This window comes from Callithrix jacchus, chromosome 20 (assembly GCF_049354715.1).
Source record: "Callithrix jacchus isolate 240 chromosome 20, calJac240_pri, whole genome shotgun sequence".
NCBI classification, from domain to species: domain Eukaryota; kingdom Metazoa; phylum Chordata; class Mammalia; order Primates; family Cebidae; genus Callithrix; species Callithrix jacchus.
The window spans coordinates 14,939,013-14,958,785 of NC_133521.1; the positions used below are offsets into that span (position 1 = coordinate 14,939,013).

A 19,773-nucleotide genomic window follows, 5' to 3' on the forward strand; every position below is an offset into this window, starting at 1 on the left:
CCATTACTGTGTCTCTCTGGCCTCAATCTCCTGCTCTTATAAGAGAGTCTAATTATAGGCTGTGCACAGTGGTTCACACCTGTAATCCCAGCACTTTGGGAGGTTGAAGCAGGTGGATCATAAGGTCAAGAGTTCAAGACCAGCCTAGGCAAGATGGCAAAACCCCGTCCCTACTGAAAATACAAAAATTAGCTGGGTGTGGTGGCAAGCACCTGTAATCCCAGCTACTCGGGAGGCTGAGGCAGGAGAATCGCTTAAACCTGAGGGTCCGAGGTTGTAGTGAGTCAAGATTACACCACTATACTCCAGCCTGGGTGACACAGTGCAAAACTCCATCTCAAAAAAAAAAAAAAGAGTCTAATGACAGCCCTTTATGGGACTAGGAGGATTACAAGAACTGGAGCATGTAAAGATGTCTGATGTGCTGTCACCAGCCACATGGCCTGCCCTGCTTCTTCCTTCTCTCCTCCAGGAGTGAGCAAGGGGATGCTGGGGGGACTTCATCTCTCATACAGCCCTCTCCCCATAAGCACCCCCATGAACATCACATTCGAGTAGACAGTGAGCTTAGAGTGCAAGCTCGGACTCCAGACATACCCCCTACCCCACCCTTCCACCACTCTGTGGTCCTTGAGCCCCTCCCTCAGAAAATTCTGGAACTGCCCTTGGATCCCTCTGATGGCTTTCTGTCATGGTCTGAAAAGCCTCATCAATGTATTAAGTTATTGAAAAGGGCCAGGCGTGGCGGCTCTCACCTGTAATCCCAGCACTTTGGGAGGCCGAGGCAGGAGGATCACTGAAGCCCAGAGTTCACAGCTGCAGAGAGCGATGATGGTGCCAGCCACTGCACTCCAGCCTGGGTTACAGAGCAAGACTCTGTCTCTTTAAAAACAATCGTTGAAAAGGCACTACTTTGGGTATTGTATGTGACTCAGGGAAGCACCTACCTTCCCATCCTAATCTGGGCTGTGGGAGGGGAGAAGGGAACCAGGCAAAGGGTCCCAGAGCTCAGAGTTGGAGCCAGGCAGCCCAGGTGCCAGCTGGGCCCTCCAGGGAAGGCTGCCCGGCTTCAGATTGGCTACCACTCCCTCCTCAGCATCTCCGAGACCCAGCAGCAGCTCCATGTCCAGCTGGAATTTCCTCGCCAGGAAGAGAATCCAGAAGCTGTGGCCCTCAGGTGGGACCCAGCATGGGGGGCCCCAAGGCAGGGGCTGGTGTTGGGGAGGGGGCGGGGCTGCTTCTGACCAGTATTCACCACCCTACCCAGAGTCCTTAGCGGTCTGAAGTCTTTACACAGCTACAGAGGTCTGATCAACTCATTTGTGAGGCCCTCCAGCCCCACCCCAAGCCCCAGTCTCAGCTCGTCACCCCCACAAGCTTTCAGTTCTGAGAACATCACCTTACTTACCTTTGCACAGGTTGTGCCCTCTGTCCAGAATGTCCTCTTTGCACCTACCTTCTTCACCTGCCTAACTCCTTCTCATCCCTCAGGTCTCAGCTTAAATGCCACCACCTCAGGGAGGCCCCCTGGACCCAAAGACTTAGCCAAACACTTCCATTATTCACTCATAGATACCTGGATTCACAGCACCTCTAATCCATATGACACAGTTTTGGAAATTGAAATGTCACCCTTTTGAGTGCATGCAGCTCTGCATGTGTACATGCTGGGAAATAGAACATGGGAGGATCTCAGCCTCACCTCACCTCCTCGGTTGGGTGCCCTTGTGCAGTGAACAACCTGCTCCACCACACCAGCTGCCCCATCTGGACTCCTGCTTCCTAGCGCTTCTCATAAGTGAATAGCAAACTGCAGGACTTCATTCGATCGGCATTTATTTACCCCTACACCATAAGCTCCTTGCAGGTGGAGACTGAATCCCCCATACTGGACTAGATGTTCAGAAACTGTCATCTCCCCGTTTGTGTCCAGGTTGGCTCACTGTGACCTTGGGACCCACCACAGCCTTCTTGTGAGGCAGCTGATGGAGACATGTGCCAGGCTGCAGCAGCTCAGGTCAGCACCCGAAAACTCCATGTGGGGCCCTGAGTTCTCTGGTTGACCCTGGTGCCTACTCCAGGCCACGAGTGACCCTGGCATTCTCACTTCTCTGCACAGGAGAGAATCACACTTGGCCAGTGGAGGGAAGGGAGAGTCCCAGGGTGGCTCAGGGGAGGTCTTGGGTGGCCTTGTCTCCTCTCTTGGCACCCCCTTCTGGATGTGATGACCCCTGAGGTGTGACCAGCATGAAATCCTCTGGAATATCCTTGGCTTTTTCAGCTTGTCTCAGGTTAACCTCTGTGAGGACGGTGACTCCAGCTCCCTGCTGCTGCGGAGTCTCCTGCTGTCCCTCTCTGAGCTGAAGAAATTTCGGTATGCAGGCAAGACATCCACTCAGCCCCCTTTGCAGCTCTGCTCTGCCCAACACCTCCTGTTTTTCCCAGCCCTGGTATCAGAGTACTTGGTGCCTCACCCTGTGGACAGAAGTCACAGGTGGCCCTGGAGATGACTTTTAACAGTACCCAGTTGTAAACATGACCTTAGGAACACTGAGCCACATGGCAAGAAAGTTGTTCCCTTTTTAATGCTCTTTCATTGCTTTTCTTTTAAACTAACTGTGAACTAGTACCAAGTTTCAGAAGACTGGGAACTGCTGTGTGCCATTTACCCAAAGGTACCCTTTGAGCTGGGCGTGGTGGTTCACACCTGTAATCCTAGCACTTCGGTAGGTGGAGGTAGGCGGATTGCCTGAGCTTAGGAATTCAGGACCACCCTGGGCAACATGGTGAAACCCCATCTCTACTAAAATATAAAAAATTAGCTGGATGTGGTGGCACATGACTGTAATCCCAGCTAATTGGGAGGCTGAGGCACAAGAATTGCTTGAACCCAGGAATTGCAAACTCAGGAAGCTGAGTTTGCAGTGAGCGGAAATTGTACCACTGCACTCTAGCCTGAGTGACAGAGCAAGTTGACATTGGTTGCTTGGAAGTGGCTCCCAGACGCAGTAACACACATTATGGCTCTTCAACCAGAAATAACACAACGACACAGAGTGGCTAATAGCAAAGGTTTTAGCATCCCACTCACCTATGTTCAGATCCCAACTCAGTCACGTACTGGTTGGAGCCCATTACTGTGTCTCTCTGGCCTCAACCTTCTGCTCTTAAAAAGAATCTAATTATAGGCCGGGGTCGGTGGCTCACACCTGTAATCCCAGCACTTTGGGAGGCTGAGGCAGGTGGATCATGAGGTCAAGAGTTCAAGACCAGCCTGGCCAAAATGGTGAAACCCCATCTCTACTAAAAACACAAGAATTAGCTGGGCGCAGTGGCAAATGCCTGTAATCCCAGCTACTCAGGAGGCTGAGACAGGAGAATTGCTTGAACCTGGGGGGCCAAGGTCGCAGTGAGCGGAGATCGCGACATTGCACTCCAGCCTGGGCGACACAGTGCAAGACTCCGTCTCAAAAAAAAAAAAAAAAGTCTAATTACAGCCGTTCGTGGGGCTAGGAGGATTACAGGAACTGGAGCACGTCAAGATGTCTGCTGTGCTGTCACTAGCCACAGCCTACCCTGCTTCTTCCTTCTCTCCTGGAGGAGGGAGCAAGGGTCTGCTTAGAGAACTTCATCATCTCTCATAGCCCTCTCACCATAAGTAGAGAACTTCATCATCTCTCATAGCCCTCTCACCATAAGTAACCTCATGAACATAACATTCAAAGGCTATGTCTCAAAAAAAAAAAAAAAAGAGAGAGAACAAATTCACCCTTTGCCAATATTTTTCCACATTTACTCATTTGTTCCCTCCCTCCTTCTTCCCCACCTCCCTTTTCTTTCCCTTTCTCCTTCTCTCCTTTTCTGAACCATTTAGAATAGAAGTTGTAATCATGTCCCTTTACCCCTTAATATTTCAGAGAATTTCCTAAAAACAAGGACATTCTCTTCCATGATCCAGTCAAATTATAAAATCCAGGAAATGCAACATTGATACACTACTATTATCTCAACTGCAATTTATACTCTAATATCATCAGTTGTCCCAAGAATGTTGCTTCTTGCACTTTTTTTCCCAGTCGTGGATCCAATCCAGAATCACACGTCTCATTTAGTGTCATCTCTCTTTAGCCTTCCTCAACCTGGAACAGGGCTCCCCAGTCCTTCTTTGTCTCTCATAGCATTGTCTTTGACATTTATAGGCCAGGTATTATATAGAATGTCCTTCTACTTGGGTTTGTTGGATGCTTCCTCACGCTTAGAGTCTGTCGGGCCAGGTGCGGTGGCTCACGCCAGCACTTTGGGACGCTGAGGAGGGCGGATCACGAGGTCAAGAGTTCTAGACCATCCTGGCCAACATAGTGAAACCTCGCCTCTTCTAAAAAAAAGAATAATCAGCTGGACATGGTGGCACACACCTGTGGTTCCAGATACTCAGGAGGCTTAGGCAGGAGAATCGCTTGAACCTGCGAGGCAGAGGTTGCAGTGAGACTGGCGACAGAGCAAGACTCCGTCTCAAAAACAAAAACAGAGTTAGAGTCTGCCCTTTGGGCAGGAATATCGCACAAGCGATGCTGTGTTCTTGTGCCTTCCATCAGCGCACATGATGTGTCCGTGTCCTGGGGTCCTGGCTGGTGATATTAACTGTAGTCACCTGTGACAGCAGCGTCTGCCAGGTGTCTCCACTTGGAAAGTTACTATCAGTTACTTAAAGTAACTTAAAGATACTTTAAGATTATGTAAATATCCTGGTCTTCCTCACACTCTCATCTGTGAATTTCAGCAGCTGTTAATAAATCATTGATTCAAGTGAATCAATGAATCAGTATGATAGTCGCAAAATGTAGCTTTCCTAACTTTTGATTTTCTTTGTATCTAACGGATTAGACTAAGAAGAAACTCTTGGGCTGGGCACAGTGACTCAAGCTTGAAATCCCAGCTCCCAGCAGTCTGGGAGGCCGAGGAGGAAGAATCACTTGAGCCCGGGAGTTTGAGACCAGCCTGAGCAACACACTGAGACCCCACCCCCATCTCTACAAAAAATAAATAAATTTCTAAAAAAGAAGAAACTCTTTAGGACAGATAGATCTTTGACACTTCTCCAGTATTGGCTTTAAAGATGCAGCGTTTGTGATAAACGACAGTAACTAGCTAGACGTTACAGTGATGCCTAATTCTGGCCGAAGTTGTGAAGTTGCTGAATGACTGTGGTTTAGGAAATACCGAACTAGTCCATGCTTCTGCTTCCAAGCTCTATGTTAGCTTAATGAGTTCATGGTGGAAGAGATTTATGAAGGGAGGGACGTCCCTCCCACTGCCCCCAGGAACCACATCCCTACTTCACATCCCTACTTGCCCTCTGCCATCAGCATTCAATGCTCCCAAAACTCAGGGCTCCCACCTGACCTGCTGCCCTTTGACCCCCACCAGGCTGACCTCCAGCCGTGTGAGCACCGAGGGCCTCGCCCACCTGGCATCTGGTCTGGGCCACTGCCACCACTTGGAGGAGCTGGAGTGAGTTGCAGAGTGGAGGGATCCGGGACAAGTGGCCCAGCTGAGGGTGAGGGGTGGAGGAGACAGCAGGGCCTCTGGGAGAGCAAGCAATGGGATTTCAATCAATGACCCTTCCCCTGATGAAGTCCAGCGGTTCTGGCTGTGGCCTGGGAAAGGATGCGAACCATGGTTTTGGTCTGAATTTCCAACTGACTCACAGAGGGGTTATGGGCATGGCTGTTCCGCTCTGGGCTTTGATTGCCTCATCTGCAAAAATGAGGCTCATGAGCCTTGCTCTGCTGAGCTGGCTGTGGCAGGCCATGAAGGGGGCTGAAGAACAGGAGGATGTGGGTGTGTGTGGGTGTATGTGTGTGTCCCTGGGCCCCCAGCTTCCTTGCTGCAGCCCTCATCCAGGGCATCTTTTCTCAGCTAGGCCAGCTATGACTATCATGTGCCCAGAGCCGGAGCCTGCGGCCAGGAATACCTGAGTGGAGCCCGGACATCGAGGGTGGCCCAGGGTCTGCAGATGCAGAATCAGCCTCCCAGGAGACAGAGCCAGAGAAGGGAGCTTACAGGACAGCTGGCACCAGAGCCGGGCATGCTCGTCTAAACCGTGCCTCTGCTTGCTCTTCTGCAGGTGGTCTAACACTGAATTTGATGAGGAGGGCACCAAGGCACTGATGAGGGCCCTTGAAGAAAAATGGATGCTAAAGAGGCTGGAGTAAGTGGTGGGCATGGCTAATGGGGAAGAGTGGCTAATGAGTGAGTGATTATGGTGGTTAATGGGGAAGGGTTGCTAATGAGTGAGTGATAATGGTGGTTAATGGGGAAGGGTGGCTAATGAGTGAGTGATTATGGTGGTTAATGGGGAAGGGTGGCTAATGAGTGAGTGATAATGGTGGTTAATAGGGAAGGGTGGCTAATGAGTGAGTGATTATGGTGGTTAATGGGGAAGGGTGGCTAATGAGTGAGTGATTATGGTGGTTAATGGGGAAGGGTGGCTAATGAGTGAGTGATTATGGTGGCTAATGGGGAAGAGTGGCTAATGAGTGAGTGATGATGGTGGTTAATGGGGAAGGGTGGCTAATGAGTGAGTGATGATGGTGGTTAATGGGGAAGGGTTGCTAATGAGTGAGTGATGATGGTGGTTAATGGGGAAGGGTGGCTAATGAGTGAGTGATGATGGTGATTAATGGGGAAGGGTGGCTAATGAGTGAGTGGTGATGGTGGTTAACGGGGAAGGGGTGAGTGATGGCGGTGGTGGTTAACAGGGAAGGGGTTAGTGATGGCAGTGGTGGTTAACGGAGAAGGGGTGAGTGATGGCGGTGGTGGTTAATGGGGAAGGGGTGAGTGATGATGATGGTGGTTTGTGGGGAACTGGGGTTAGTGATGGTGATGGTGGTTAATGGGGAAAGGGTGAGTGATGGTGATGGTGGTTTATGGGGAACTGGGGTTAGTGATGGTGATGGTGGTTAATGGGGAACTGGGGTTAGTGATGGTGATGGTGGTTTATGGGGAACTTGGTGAGTGATGGTGATGGTGGTTAATGGGGAACTGGGTGAGTGATGGTGATGGTGGTTTATGGGGAACTTGGTGAGTGATGGTGATGGTGGTTTATGGGGAACTTGGTGAGTGATGGTGATGGTGGTTTATGGGGAACTTGGTGAGTGATGGTGATGGTGGTTTATGGGGAACTGGGTGAGTGATGGTGATGGTGGTTTATGGGGAACTGGGTGAGTGATGGTGATGGTGGTTTATGGGGAACTGGGTGAGTGATGGTGATGGTGGTTTATGGGGAACTTGGTGAGTGATGGTGATGGTGGTTTATGGGGAACTGGGGTTAGTGATGGTGATGGTGGTTTATGGGGAACTTGGTGAGTGATGGTGATGGTGGTTTATGGGGAACTGGGGTTAGTGATGGTGATGGTGGTTTATGGGGAACTGGGGTTAGTGATGGTGATGGTGGTTTATGGGGAACTTGGTGAGTGATGGTGATGGTGGTTTATGGGGAAAGGGTGAGTGATGGTGATGGTGGTTTATGGGGAACTGGGTGAGTGATGGCGGTGGTGCTGATTGCCGCATGGTCAGTGAGTTGCATGCCTAGGAACCTTTGTTTGTTTTGTGAACACAAACTACCTTGTTTCCAGCTGAATGCCCTTCCATGACCTTTGACTTTCTATTCTGGCTGAATGCCAGCAAGAATCTTCGTCACAAGAAACAGAACACACAACTCAAGGCAATCCAAGATAGAAATGGATTGGCTTATGTCATGGAAAATTATGAGGCTCCTGACTTCAGGCCTGGCTGGATCCAGGGGTTTTTGTATTTATCAGGCTTCTCTCTCACATACTTCACTCTGGCCCTTGCTCTTTCTCTGTCCACCTTGGCTTCCTTCTAAGGCAGGCCATCCCTGCACCTGCAGACTTTCTCCCAGCTTAGTGGAAAGCAAGTACCTTTCTTCTGCGGTTACAGCAAAAGGTCCTAGATTGAGTCTGGTTGAACTAGCTTGGGTCACCTGACCCACCCTAAAGCAATCACTGTGGCTCTGAGCACTAAATATTCTCACTGGCCAGATCTGGGCGCATGCCCACCCTATTTTCTGGACTTAGAGGGTGGGTGGTATTTCAGGGTGCGAGTAACAGAAGAGAAAACAAACTCTGGGCAGAAAAAAAATCTACAGCTGTCCACTACCATTTGTCTACAGCGTTTCCTTGGTAACTGGCAGCTTTTACTACTCTCCCCCATAATCTGAAGTCACCAAATTCTTAGAAATGCCAGAAACAGCCTCAGTCTAAAAGACAGTCCCTGTCCCGCAGAGATTCCTGTTTAAACAGTATCTGAACAGAAAATTTAACAGGATTTAAACTCTTAACTTTTTCTGATGACCAAACATACTCACTGGCTATAAAAAGTTCCATCATTATAGAAATATGGAACAAAGAGCCTGAAATGCCCTGGAGATGACACCCCCTGAGGAACTTCTCTTGAACAATTTGTGAATCTTTCTCCAGACTTTTTTTTCCACATATGTTTTGAATTCAGCTTGAAAGTAACCTTTTGACTTTTTGCCCCTTAACAGTGAAATTCTTCCACTTGTCCCTCTTTGCTTCTCCTGGGGAGAGGATCAGGTAAAAGGAGAAGAGGGGTTACGGAGACCATTGAGCACAGGGCCCTCCTGTCATCTCTCCTGTCTGTTTCTTTGCCCACTCTCCATGTGCCTGCACCTCAGCTCAGCCTTCTCAAAGCTTTTATTCAAGGGATTGGAGCCCCAGTGAGGTCATTCATTGGCTCATTCATGTATTTGACAAATACGTATTGAGTGGGGCAGCTGGGCCAGGAGCTCATGGTACCATGAGGGACAGGACAGATTCATCCATTCCCCCTCAACACTCACAGCCTAGTTGGGGTCTTTTTCTTCCTCCTGATTTCCCAGGCACCTAGTGCTGCTCCTTGCCTCCTGCTGCCTCAGTTGCCCTATCTGTAAAGTGGGCATAATGATATCTTCCCTGTCCAAAGGAAGGGGATGGATCTTCAATGCTCAGAGGCCTCTTCCCATTTCAGATCTGTCATTTCCAAGTGTGTCTCCCCATGGGCAGTTACCCTCAAATCCAGCCAGCTTCTTCCAGCTGTCTACCTGTGATGGAGCAGGTAGGGGCATGGACCCTAGTTAGGAGCCTCACTGCCTGGGTTCAACTCTGGGTAGGGTAACCAATGCTTCCAGTTTGCTTGGAGGTTTCCCCATTTTAGCGCCCCAAGTTCCCACATCCAGGAAAACCCTTCAGTGCTCAACCAACCAGGACAGTTGACCATCTCTTGCCTCTGCCTTAATATTATTATTATTATTATTTTGTATTATTATTATTATTTTGAGACAGAGTCTCGCTCTTGTCACCCGATCTCAGCTCACTGCAACCTCCATCTCCCAGGTTCAAGTGATTCTCCTGCCTCAGCCTCCTAAGTGGCTGGGATTACAGGCATGCACCACCATGCTCTGCTAATTTTTGTATTTTTAGCAGAGATGGGGTTTCACCTTGTTGGCTAGCCTGGTGGTCTAGAACTCCTGACCTCAGGTGATCCACCCACCTTGGCCTCATAAAGTTCTGGGATTAGAGTCATGAGCCACCACACCCGGCTGGTTCTGCCTCTTCATGTGTGAACTTGTACATGCAGCCTCTCAGCCTCTCTGTGCTTTGGCCTCCTCATCTTAACTTTGAGGATAACAGCAATCCCTCCGCTAGGTTTGTTGTGAGGATTAAATGAGATAATATGTGTTACATTCTTGGAGCCTGGCGCAGAGTGCAGACTCTGCCAGTGCTAGCCATTGTTGTTATTCTCCTCTCCTGCCTAGGCTGGGGGCCTTGAGAAGTACAATCACCTGGGTCACATATGGTTGGGGCTCAGGAATGGGAGTTCTATAGCTTTGGGTTCTGCTCCTGAAGCAGCCAGTTTGTGTATGACCTTGAGCAAGTTCTCTAACTCTCTGAGCCTTGGTTCCTCACCCGTAAAATGGAGATGATAATAAACCTACCTTTCCAGATGGCCCAAGCCCTGAATTTGGCCCACATTTTATGCTCAATATGTGGCCACTGTTATTACTGATCATTAGACTGGGTCCAGTGTGGTTCAGAACATAGAGCTGCTGCCTGCCTGACCTCAGTAATTCATGCCGAGAAACAGCATTGGGACCTCTCAGTACAGCTCGTTTTGTAGAATGTTTACACTGTGTGGATATAAGCGGCTGTCTTGGAGTCCCTAGACTTGCTAAGCACAGAGGCCTCAGACCCCGGACTAGACAGTGCTCCACCCCTGGATGCCAAGTTCACCTGGCCTCCTCTTCTCCAGCCTCAGTCACCTTCTGCTGAATGGCTCCACCTTGGACTTGCTTACTCGAGGACTAAGCCACATGACCCTCCTGCAGAGCCTCCGGTGAGTGACCCAGTGGCCCCATGGGAATGAGTGGGAGGACATACTCCCCACTCAGTTGGGAACACATCGGGGGAAGCACTGAGGGCACCTCCCTATGGATCCTTTGTGGCTCCCTCCCAGGTCCATCCCTGTGCCCTCCTAGGTGAGTACCCACTGCTCTTGCCTTCTAATGCCACGAGCTTCCTCCTGGTGACAAAAGTGACTGAAAGAGTTTAGGCCTAAGTTGTAGAACAACCCTCGATGCACATACAAGTCACTCTGAGCTCTTGTTAAAATGCTAATTCTGCCGGGCATGGTGGCTCACACCTGTAATCCCAGCACTTTGGGAATCCGAGGCGGGCAGATCACCTGAGGTTGGGAGTTCAAGACCAGCCAGACCAACATGGAGAAACCCTGTCTTTACTAAAAATACAAATTAGCCAGGCATGGTGGTGCATGCCTGTAATCCTAGCTACTTGCAAGGCTGAGGCAGGAGAATCGCTTTAACCCGGGAGGCAGAGGTCATGGTGAGCTGAGCCAAGATCACGCCATTGCACTCCAGCCTGGGCAACAAGAGCAAAACTCAGACTCAAAAAAAAAGCAAATTCTGATTCCCCGGGTCCCCAGGTCTGGAATTCTGCCTAGATTCTGCTTTTTTCTTTTTTAATTTTTGAGTTGGGGCCTCACTATATGGTCCAGGCTGGAGTGCAGTGGCAATGCACAGGTGCAATCATGGTGCCCTAAGCCTCAAACTCCTGGGTGAATGCGATCCTCCTGCCTCACCCTCCCAAGTAGCTGGGACTACAGCCCTCAGCCGTTGCACCCAGCTCTGCATTTCTAACGAGCTCTCGGGTGGTGTCAATTCTGGGGGCCACAGAGCACACTTTGAGTAGTCTAGGTCTAGACTCAGAAGGGGCGGCCTTCCTATATTCCCTTTGTGATCTCACTCCCTGCCCGCTAGGGTAACTAAACATGACACTTGCTTTCAATGTGATTTTTCAAAATATGAAATGTTGTGACTAAAAGCAAATCCAAGCAGTGACACAAAGCATTGCTTTGTTTATATCCAAGTGCCCCTCCCACCCCCACCTCTGGCAGAGCACAGCAGGCGGGAAATGAGGTTAGAGAGTTTGGTAGGATATATTTATTATATTGGACCAGTTCGCCCAAAATTAATTTACTGAAAGGTGATCCCTTAAAATTTATTTATTTATTTGTATTTTACTTACATATTTTTAAGACAGAGTCGCTCTCTGTCGCCCAGGCTGGAGTTCAGTGGCGTGACTCAGTTCACTGCAACCTCCACCTCCTTGGGTTCAAGCTATTCTCATGCCCCAACCACCCAAGTATCTGGGATTACAGGCATGTACCACCACACTCAGCTAATTTTTGTATTTTTTTTTTAATAGAGATGAGGTTTCACCATGTTGGCCAGACTGGTCTTGAACCCCTGACCTCAGCTGATCTGCCTGCCTAGACTCCCAAAGTGCTGGGACTACAGGTGTGAGCCACCATGCCAGGCCCCGTTAAAATTTAATTTGCAAACTAAAAGAAAGTAAAAACAACATGCAGACAAATACTTCCCAAGGGGCTAGGACCATTTGCCTCAGCTGTTTTGTTGGTTTTTCCCAACCAGGCATAGCAAGGTTAGGGCTCAGCAAAGACAATACCCTGGGTTAGGGAAAAGCCCACCATCTGTATAGATGAGAACGTGATACGCCCCTGAGAACTGATTTGGGTGAATCAGGGAACCCCATGTGAAATTGGCATTCAGCCAGGCCAGCCTGGAGACCCCTGACACAGAGGCCAAGGTAAAGCCTGCCAAAGAGATATAGAGACTGCTCCTTGGCCAGGGGCTCTGGGTTCATTTCCACCCAATCTGTAAGTCTCTAAGTCTCTGGCCAGTCACAGCTCACTGCTGGGTCTCAGTTTTTTCACCTGGACACTGGGGACAATAATTCCCACCTTGCTCACTACCCCCAATCTGCCATGATCCCCAGAAGTTTGTAACTAGCATATGAGTTCCTGGGTGTGTAAAGGCTTTGCAAACTGTAGAGTTCTTAGCACAGCACCTGCAAAGGCCTTTAAGCTCCTGAAAGCCTCTTGGTCTATTCCCTGCTTTTCCAGACTGAACAGGAACAGTATTGGTGATGTCGATTGCTGCCACCTTTCTGAGGCTCTCAGAGCTGCCACCAGCCTGGAGGAGCTGGAGTGAGTTGCCCATCCTGCCCCCAGACCCAGGACAGTTTTGGCAGGGAAAGATGTCAAAGGCAAGGGGCTACCTGAGCACACCCTTAGCTTCTTCATCTCATCCCCTTCACTCACTTCTACACTGTGACCAACCCGGGGCCTAGAACCTCGGGGGAACCAAAGACAGAATGTAAGAGTGTCAATTGCCCCAAGAGGGATTTAGGTCGGATAACAGGGAGAACATCCTAAACAGAAGCCAAGAGTTAGGAGCTGTCACTCAACATGGGGTGATGGGGCTCTCTCAGTGTGAGCTGAGGCCCTTCCTGGGACCTCAGCCTCCCCTTCTGTTCTGGGAGTGGGGTGTGGACAAGATGAGATGGTGGAAGGCTGATGAAGGTGTTCTCTCCCCCAAGCTTGAGCTACAACCAGATTGGAGACGCTGGTGTCGGGTACTTAGCTACCATCCTGCCCAGGCTGCCAGAGCTCAGGAAGATAGAGTAAGTGGCCAGCCCTACATAGGAGGGCAACAGGGTCACACCATGGTCCTAGGAGACACTGGCCCCTAGCTCAGGCCAGCATGCTAAAATGTCCCCTGCTCCAGCCTCAGTGTCTGGGCATCGGGGCTGGGTGACCTCCTGGCCCTCACTGTGGGACCTTAAATCACCCCAGGCCCTGCTTTTCTCTGGGCCTTTCTACCCCATTGTCTGGATAGGTGTGTGGTGTGGGGAGGGTTGTCTCTTAGGCCCCCTGAAGCAGGGGTGGTAGCCCCTGGCAGCAGATGTCCTGGGGTGTCAGGGAGAGGGGGTGTCAGAGAACCTGATGGCTGCCCCCACTCCCACAGCCTCTCAGCGAATAGCATCAGCCCAGCTGGGGGAGTGAAGCTGGCGGAGTCTCTCGCTCTTTGCAGGTGCCTGGAGGAGCTGATGTGAGTGTCTGCCCAGGTGGCCTCTGCCCTGTGTGGCCCCAAGGGCCACTTGGGCTCCTCTCCCGCAGTGGGCACAGGGCAGGGCAGGGGTCCTGAGTGGGCCAGCCCAGAGCTCAATGCTCATTCCTCTCCTTTTCCAGGCTTGGCTGCAATGACCTGGGGGATCACACAGCCCTGGAGCTGGCTCAGGAGCTGCCCCAGCACCTGAGGGTCCTGCGGTGAGTGGCCCCCTGCCCATGTCATGCTGGGCTGGCGGGGAGGAGGGTCCCGGGGAGCAGTGGGGGTCCAGGCCCCCATCAGTTGAGCTGCCCTGCCCCAGGTCAAGCTGCGGCATGTCTTAGGGTTGGCTACCCGCCCTCCTGCCTGTTCCTCCCCTGCCTCTGATACCTGCAGCATCTGAGAAAGGATCTGAGAAATCAGGAGGCCCAGCCTAGTCCTGGCTCTGCCACGGGCCCCTGCCTGCCCTTGGCTAGACCCCTGCCCCTTCTCAGCCTCAGTTTCTTCACGTGCAAAAGGAGTACAACGATCCCAGCTCAGTGTGCCCTGTGAGCCAGTCCCTGACACTGAATGAGAAATCCTAGCAGAGGCTTTGCGGAAGCACAGGCCAAGCAGCATGGCCTCAGCACTCCACAGCTGAAGTCCACGGCCTCGTCGGAGCCTCACAGGCAGCCCCAGCGGGATGGGACTTTATTTGATTATTATTATTTTTGAGACGGAGTCTCTTTCTGTTACCCAGGCTAGAGTGCAGTGGTGCAATCTCAGCTCACTGCAACCTCTACCTCCCAGGTTCAAGCAACTCTCATGCCTCAGCTTCCAGAGTAGCTGGGATTATGGCATGTGCCACCATGCCCGGCTAGTTTTTGTATTTTTAGTAGAGACAGGGCTTCACCATATTGGTCAGGCTGGTCTCGAACTCCTGACCTCAGGTGATCACCCACCTTAGCCTCCCAAAGTGCTGGGATTATAGGCGTGAGCCACCATGCCCGGCCAGTGCTGAGATTTTTATGTGCTCATTTTTCCAGGCAAGGGAACGAAGGCCAGAAGAGGTGTGGAAAGTTTTCCTTCCTCATACAAAAAGGATCTGGGTGTTGAATTTGGGATCTCAGACCCCAAAGCCAGGGTTCTTGATACCCACCCAGGTCCTGTATAGATGGAGAATTAGCCAGAGTCTGTCTACAGGCTGGTGCTGCAGCCTGAGATGAGGCTGAGGGTGGGGGGCTCTGGAAAGGTCCCCAGTCGCCGCAGGCTCACCCCCTCCTCTTTCCCCAGGCTGCCGTCCAGCCATCTGGGCCCAAAAGGGGCCCTAAGCCTGGTCCAGGCCCTGGATGGATCCCCCCATGTGGAAGAGATCAGGTAAGTAGGGGCTGCCCTGTCAGACAGGGGGACAGTCCTGGGGGGGCCTGGGGGTTCCTCTCACAAGTGTCTCCCCTACCCTGCAGCTTGGCAGAAAACAACCTGGCTGAAGGGGTCCCGCGTTTCTGTAAGGGGCTCCCACTGCTCAGACGGATAGAGTAAGTAGCCTGGGGGACCAGCGGTATGCTGAAGGCAGCTCTTCTCTGACTGAGCCTAATACCTGGGGAGGCCTTTGAAGTGATAGAAGCCCCAGGGATGGTGGGAGCCTGGGTCAAGAAAGGAAGCCTTTCCTAAAGCTCCTAGCTCACCCCAGACCCTCCCTCCTGTGCTGACTGTGGGAGACAGGACCTGCCAGATCCCCTGACTCAAACACCTTCCTCTTGCATCCCTCACCCTTCTCCATCCGCAGCCTGGTTTCCTGTAAGATTGACAACCAGACCGCCAAGCTCCTCACCTCCAGCTTCACACTCTGCCCTGCCCTGGAAGTAATCTTGTGAGTGATTGCAAGAGCCCTGAGCTGAGCTGGGAAAGGGAACAGTGGGGAGGCAGGAGGGGAGTTGGCTCCAGCCTGCTGTGAGGCCTGGTGCTGCTCCCATCCTCTCTGGCCCATCCTCCCATTTATAAATGGGAAAGATCATTCTTGCTCAGGCATCCTCTCAAAGACGTTTTAACACCTGAGCTGTGGGTGATGTTGGGTAAAACAGTTTAGCTTCTCCTGCTTTTACCCCCATTTGCAGAGTGGTGGGCGGGGAGGTGGGCCAGACGGTCTCTCAAGGTTTTTGGTCCAGTCTTCCTTTTGGGAGGCAGCTGGATAGACCACCTTGCCTGATTGATGACATCTCCATTGATGAGCCACTGCTGGTAGTGAACAATGGCTAAAGCCAGGAGAAAGCTGCCCCCAGACCTGCTGGCTGGCCGTGCTGGACCTTGGGGCCTTGCAGTGCTGCCTCATGGGTGAACTAGAATTCTAGGACCAGCCTGGGACCCTAACCATGATGTGGAGGACAAAGCTGTTTCCTAAAGAACAGGACACACATGATTATAAGATGACTTTAGTTTGCGTCCTAAAGGTCTTGACCCTTCTCATTACACCAGAGAAAGTCTCAGATCAGTGCTAACTCTTATTTATTTATTGTAATTTTTTTTTTGAGATGAAGTCTCACTGTCGCCAGGCTAGAGTACAGTGGCGTGCGTGATCTCAGCTCACTGCAATCTCTGTCTCCCAGGTTCAAGCAATTCCCCTGCCTCAGCTTCCTGAGTAGCTGGGACTACAGGTGCGCATCACCATGCCTGGCTAATTTTTTTGTATTTTAGTAGAGACGGGGTTTCACCATGTTGGCCAGGATGGTCTCGATCTCCTGACCTCATGATCTGCCTGTCTTGGCCTCCCAAATTGCTGGGATTATAGGCGTGAGCCACTGCGCCCAGCCTCATCTTTACCACCTAACTCTGGATTCTCCCCTTTTAACCGATAGGGGTGGATCACAGACCCAACGTCTTAGGAAGGCATATGTTCCAGCTAAAAGTTAATACCATTGTTTGTACTATATTTATTTTTGTAGCTACCTTCTATTTGGGGCGTTACACAAGTTTTCCATTCATAGTAGTAATAAATGCTTCCTTTTAAGATTAATTTTTTTTTTTGAGACAGAGTCTCCCTGTGTTGCCCAGGCTGGAGTGTGGTGGTGCCATCTCAGCTCACTGCAACCTCTGCCTCCTGGGTTCAAGCAATTCTCCTGCCTCAGCATCTCGAGTAGCAGGGATCACAAACGCTCACCACCACACCCAGCTAATTTTTGTATTTTTAGTAGAGACAGGGTTTCACCATGTCGGTCAGGATTGTCTCGAACTCCTGACTCTGTGATCTGCCTGCCTTGGCCTCCCAAAGTGCTGGGATTACAGGCATGAGCCACTGTACCTGGCCAAGATTAATTTTTTTAAGTAAGAAAAAAGAGCGGGGTGGGCCTGGCGTGGTGGCTCACACCTGTAATCCCAACACTTTGGGAGACCAAGGCAGGTAGATTGCCTGAGGTAAGGAGTTCAAGACCAGTCTGGCCAACATAGTGAAACCATATCTCTACTAAAAATACAAAAAAACAAACAAACAAACAAAAAACAATTAGCCGGGCATGGTGGCACATGCCTGTAATCCCAGCTACTCCAGAGGCTGAGGCGGAGGAATTGCTTGAACCAGGGAGGTAGAGGTTGCAGTGAGCTGAGATCATGCCACTGCACTCCAGCCTAGGAGACAGAGTGAGATTCTGTCTCCAAAAAAAAAAAAGAAAAGAAAAAAGAGGGGACAGATTTAAAGAAAAATATGATGCACCATAAATACAGGAGGTGCATGTATGTGGCAAAAATGGCAACATCATATGAACAACGTGATGATCCAAATTTAACTGGTAGGGGAGCAGAGAGGAAGGTAACCTGTACCCTGCTATCTTCAGGGGATGGCACAAGCACCCTATCAGGCAGCCTCTCTTGCAAACCCTCATCCCCAGGATCAGTGCCCCCCCCTCCCCACTCACTGCCTCATCTCCACCCCTCAACCTCCCTGCTCTCCTGCCACTGACCTTGGGACCCCTTCCCTGCAGGCTGTCCTGGAATCTCCTAGGGGATGAGGCAGCTGCCGAGCTAGCCCAGGTTCTGCCGAGGATGGGCCGGCTGAAGAGAGTGGAGTATGAGGGGCCAGGGGAGGAACGGGGTGGGCTGAGGGGGGACCTACATCCCGGGAACACTAAGAAGCCACTGGGTCAGTCCCCTGCCTCCCAGAAAGGCCTTCCTTGAGTTGCACACTCTGGTCTGTTGCAAGCCCCTACCAGGCTTAGTTTCCCCTGGGTTCTAGCCTCCAGCCCTCCTGCTGCACCCGCCCCAAGTGCCCTATTGTCTTTTGGGTTCTCTGAGAAGGTAGTGTGGAAAACTGTGTACCCCTGATCTTGGCCTGGGGAGGGGGCCTAGGAAACCCTCACACCATTCTCATGGCTGTTTTTCTTCCCCTCCCCTCACTGTCCACTGGGAAGCCTGGAGAAGAATCAGATCACAGCCCGCGGAGCCTGGCTTCTGGCTGAAGGGCTGGCCCAGTCTAGTGTCCAAGTCATCCGGTAACAGAGGCCTGCAGGGGCAGGGGTGGTGGGTGGGAGGCCACACCAGCCCCTAGATCTAACGGGATTCCCTGGAGGAGGCGGCAGGGCCTGGGTTGGGGATTATCAAAGGAGACTTGGACCCTCCACCAAGAATTTGGCAGCAAGCAGACTCGGATCAAATCCCAGCTCTGCCACTTGCCAACTGTGTAACTTTGTGGTAGTAATTCAACCTCTCTGAGCCCCAGTTTTCTCGTCTATGAAATGAGGATACTGATAGCATCTATCTCAGAGAGTTGTAAGGACTAAATGAGCATATAAAGCACTGAACCCAATGCCTGGCACATAGTAAGCACTTAAAATGGTAGCTGTAATCAGAGCCATCACATACAGTTGTATAGGTTGTGCACTGCACAAGGGCATTGCACCTAAGGGGCACCGTTCACATCATCAACCTGCTAGATTTCTAGCAGATGAGAGCAAAACGCCTTGTTCTACCAAAATCAGTATATTATGACAATTTCAGACAGATGGCAGTAAAACATCTCGAAGAAAGAGGGCCTTTTCCTTCTTTGCACAAATGTGCCACATGAGTGTAGCCTTAGCTGGCATCACTCCCTCCCAGGGCGGAAGGCTGAGTTGGGGAACTCAGGAGGCAGCTGTGGGGGATACCCTCTCCCTAGGTCAGCCCATGCTGGTCTAACACCTTCCTCTGCCAGGTAACTGGGCACAGCTCCACCTTTCTGGGCCTCAGCTTCCCAGTGTGCAGGTAGGACAGAGGGCAGAGGCAGGAGGATGAATGAGAGCCTGTGTCTGTGCCCTGCAGCCTCTGGAATAACAACATTCCCTGCAACGTGGCCCAGAGCCTGCAGAGCCAGGAGCCTAGGCTGGACTTCGCCTTCTTTGACAACCAGCCCCAGGCCCACTGGGGTACCTGATGGCCCCGTCAAGACCTTTGGAATCCAGCCAAGTGATGCTCCCAAGTGATCCACCCTTTGCCCACTGGGATAAATGACTCAGGAAAAAAGAGCCTTGGTAGGTTCTTTGCATTCCACCCAGGAGAAACAACACGTGTGTCCTGCTGCAGTCCTCGGGGAGAACTTTTTTGGGAACCGGGAGCCAGGTCTGGCCAAAGGAGTTCCCTGCATTACATGTGATATGTATGATCAGTAGGGGACATGTGGCATGACATGAAACTCACAGTGTGACACATGTGGTCAGTGGCATGGGTCCTGGCATACCAACATACATGATTGTTGGTCCACATATGACACATGACAAATGTCCCTGTCACAGGACTCATGGCTGGCCAAATGACCTCAGGCTGGCCCAAGATCTAATTTATTAATTTTTAAAGCAAATACATATTTATAGATTGCATGTATGCAGCAGCTAAGCCAGAAAAAGTCTTCCACCCGAGCTGGGAGGGGAGAGTGTCCATGCATTGACCATTCCAGGGACCCAAGGGCCAGGGCTCTGGGACAAGCCGGGGACTTGTCCCCTCCTGCCTCAATCCTCAGTCTACCCTTCTGTAAACTTGACCCCTCCCTTACTTACATACTAAATTCTAAGGAGTTGGGGCCCAGGTGGAGGTAGGGCCAGCCTGGCCTTGGGAGTGGACAAAGCTAGGTCTAACGGTATTGGGTGGGGGCCACTGCCAAGACCATAGGCTAGGCTACTGGCTCCAGCTACTACTACCTTGGTGTGATTCAGGTGAGCAGGCACTCCACATGTTACACAGTGTTTTTGTTACTTCCGAGGAGAACCAAGAATGGCGCTGTCACACTCAAAGCCAAGCTTCATCAATAAACTTGATGGTCTTCCACTCTA

General features: G+C 51.1%; 1 protein-coding gene across 19 annotated transcripts in view; it reads left to right on the forward strand.

The window, feature by feature from the left end:
- NLRC5 (NLR family CARD domain containing 5) overlaps positions 1-19,773 on the forward strand; it is a 91,727-nt gene extending 71,954 nt beyond the window's left edge. For 13 of the 19 annotated variants that reach the window (XM_035281629.3, XM_035281635.3, XM_035281632.3 and 10 more), the window contains 16 exons: positions 1,097-1,177; positions 1,934-2,017; positions 2,282-2,374; positions 5,428-5,511; positions 6,128-6,211; positions 10,333-10,416; positions 12,523-12,606; positions 12,999-13,082; positions 13,427-13,510; positions 13,651-13,728; positions 14,780-14,863; positions 14,950-15,021; positions 15,273-15,356; positions 17,458-17,541; positions 17,884-17,964; positions 18,770-19,773. In XM_035281629.3, coding sequence (XP_035137520.2) covers positions 1,097-1,177; positions 1,934-2,017; positions 2,282-2,374; positions 5,428-5,511; positions 6,128-6,211; positions 10,333-10,416; positions 12,523-12,606; positions 12,999-13,082; positions 13,427-13,510; positions 13,651-13,728; positions 14,780-14,863; positions 14,950-15,021; positions 15,273-15,356; positions 17,458-17,541; positions 17,884-17,964; positions 18,770-18,881 — 1,357 coding nt within the window. In that variant the 3' untranslated portion in view covers positions 18,882-19,773. Of the gene's footprint in view, positions 1-1,096; positions 1,178-1,933; positions 2,018-2,281; positions 2,375-5,427; positions 5,512-6,127; positions 6,212-10,332; positions 10,417-11,804; positions 11,897-12,522; positions 12,607-12,998; positions 13,083-13,426; positions 13,511-13,650; positions 13,729-14,779; positions 14,864-14,949; positions 15,022-15,272; positions 15,357-17,457; positions 17,542-17,883; positions 17,965-18,769 lie in introns of those variants that run through there. The other 6 variants (XM_078358253.1, XM_078358258.1, XM_078358254.1 and 3 more) reach the window with 2 other exon arrangements.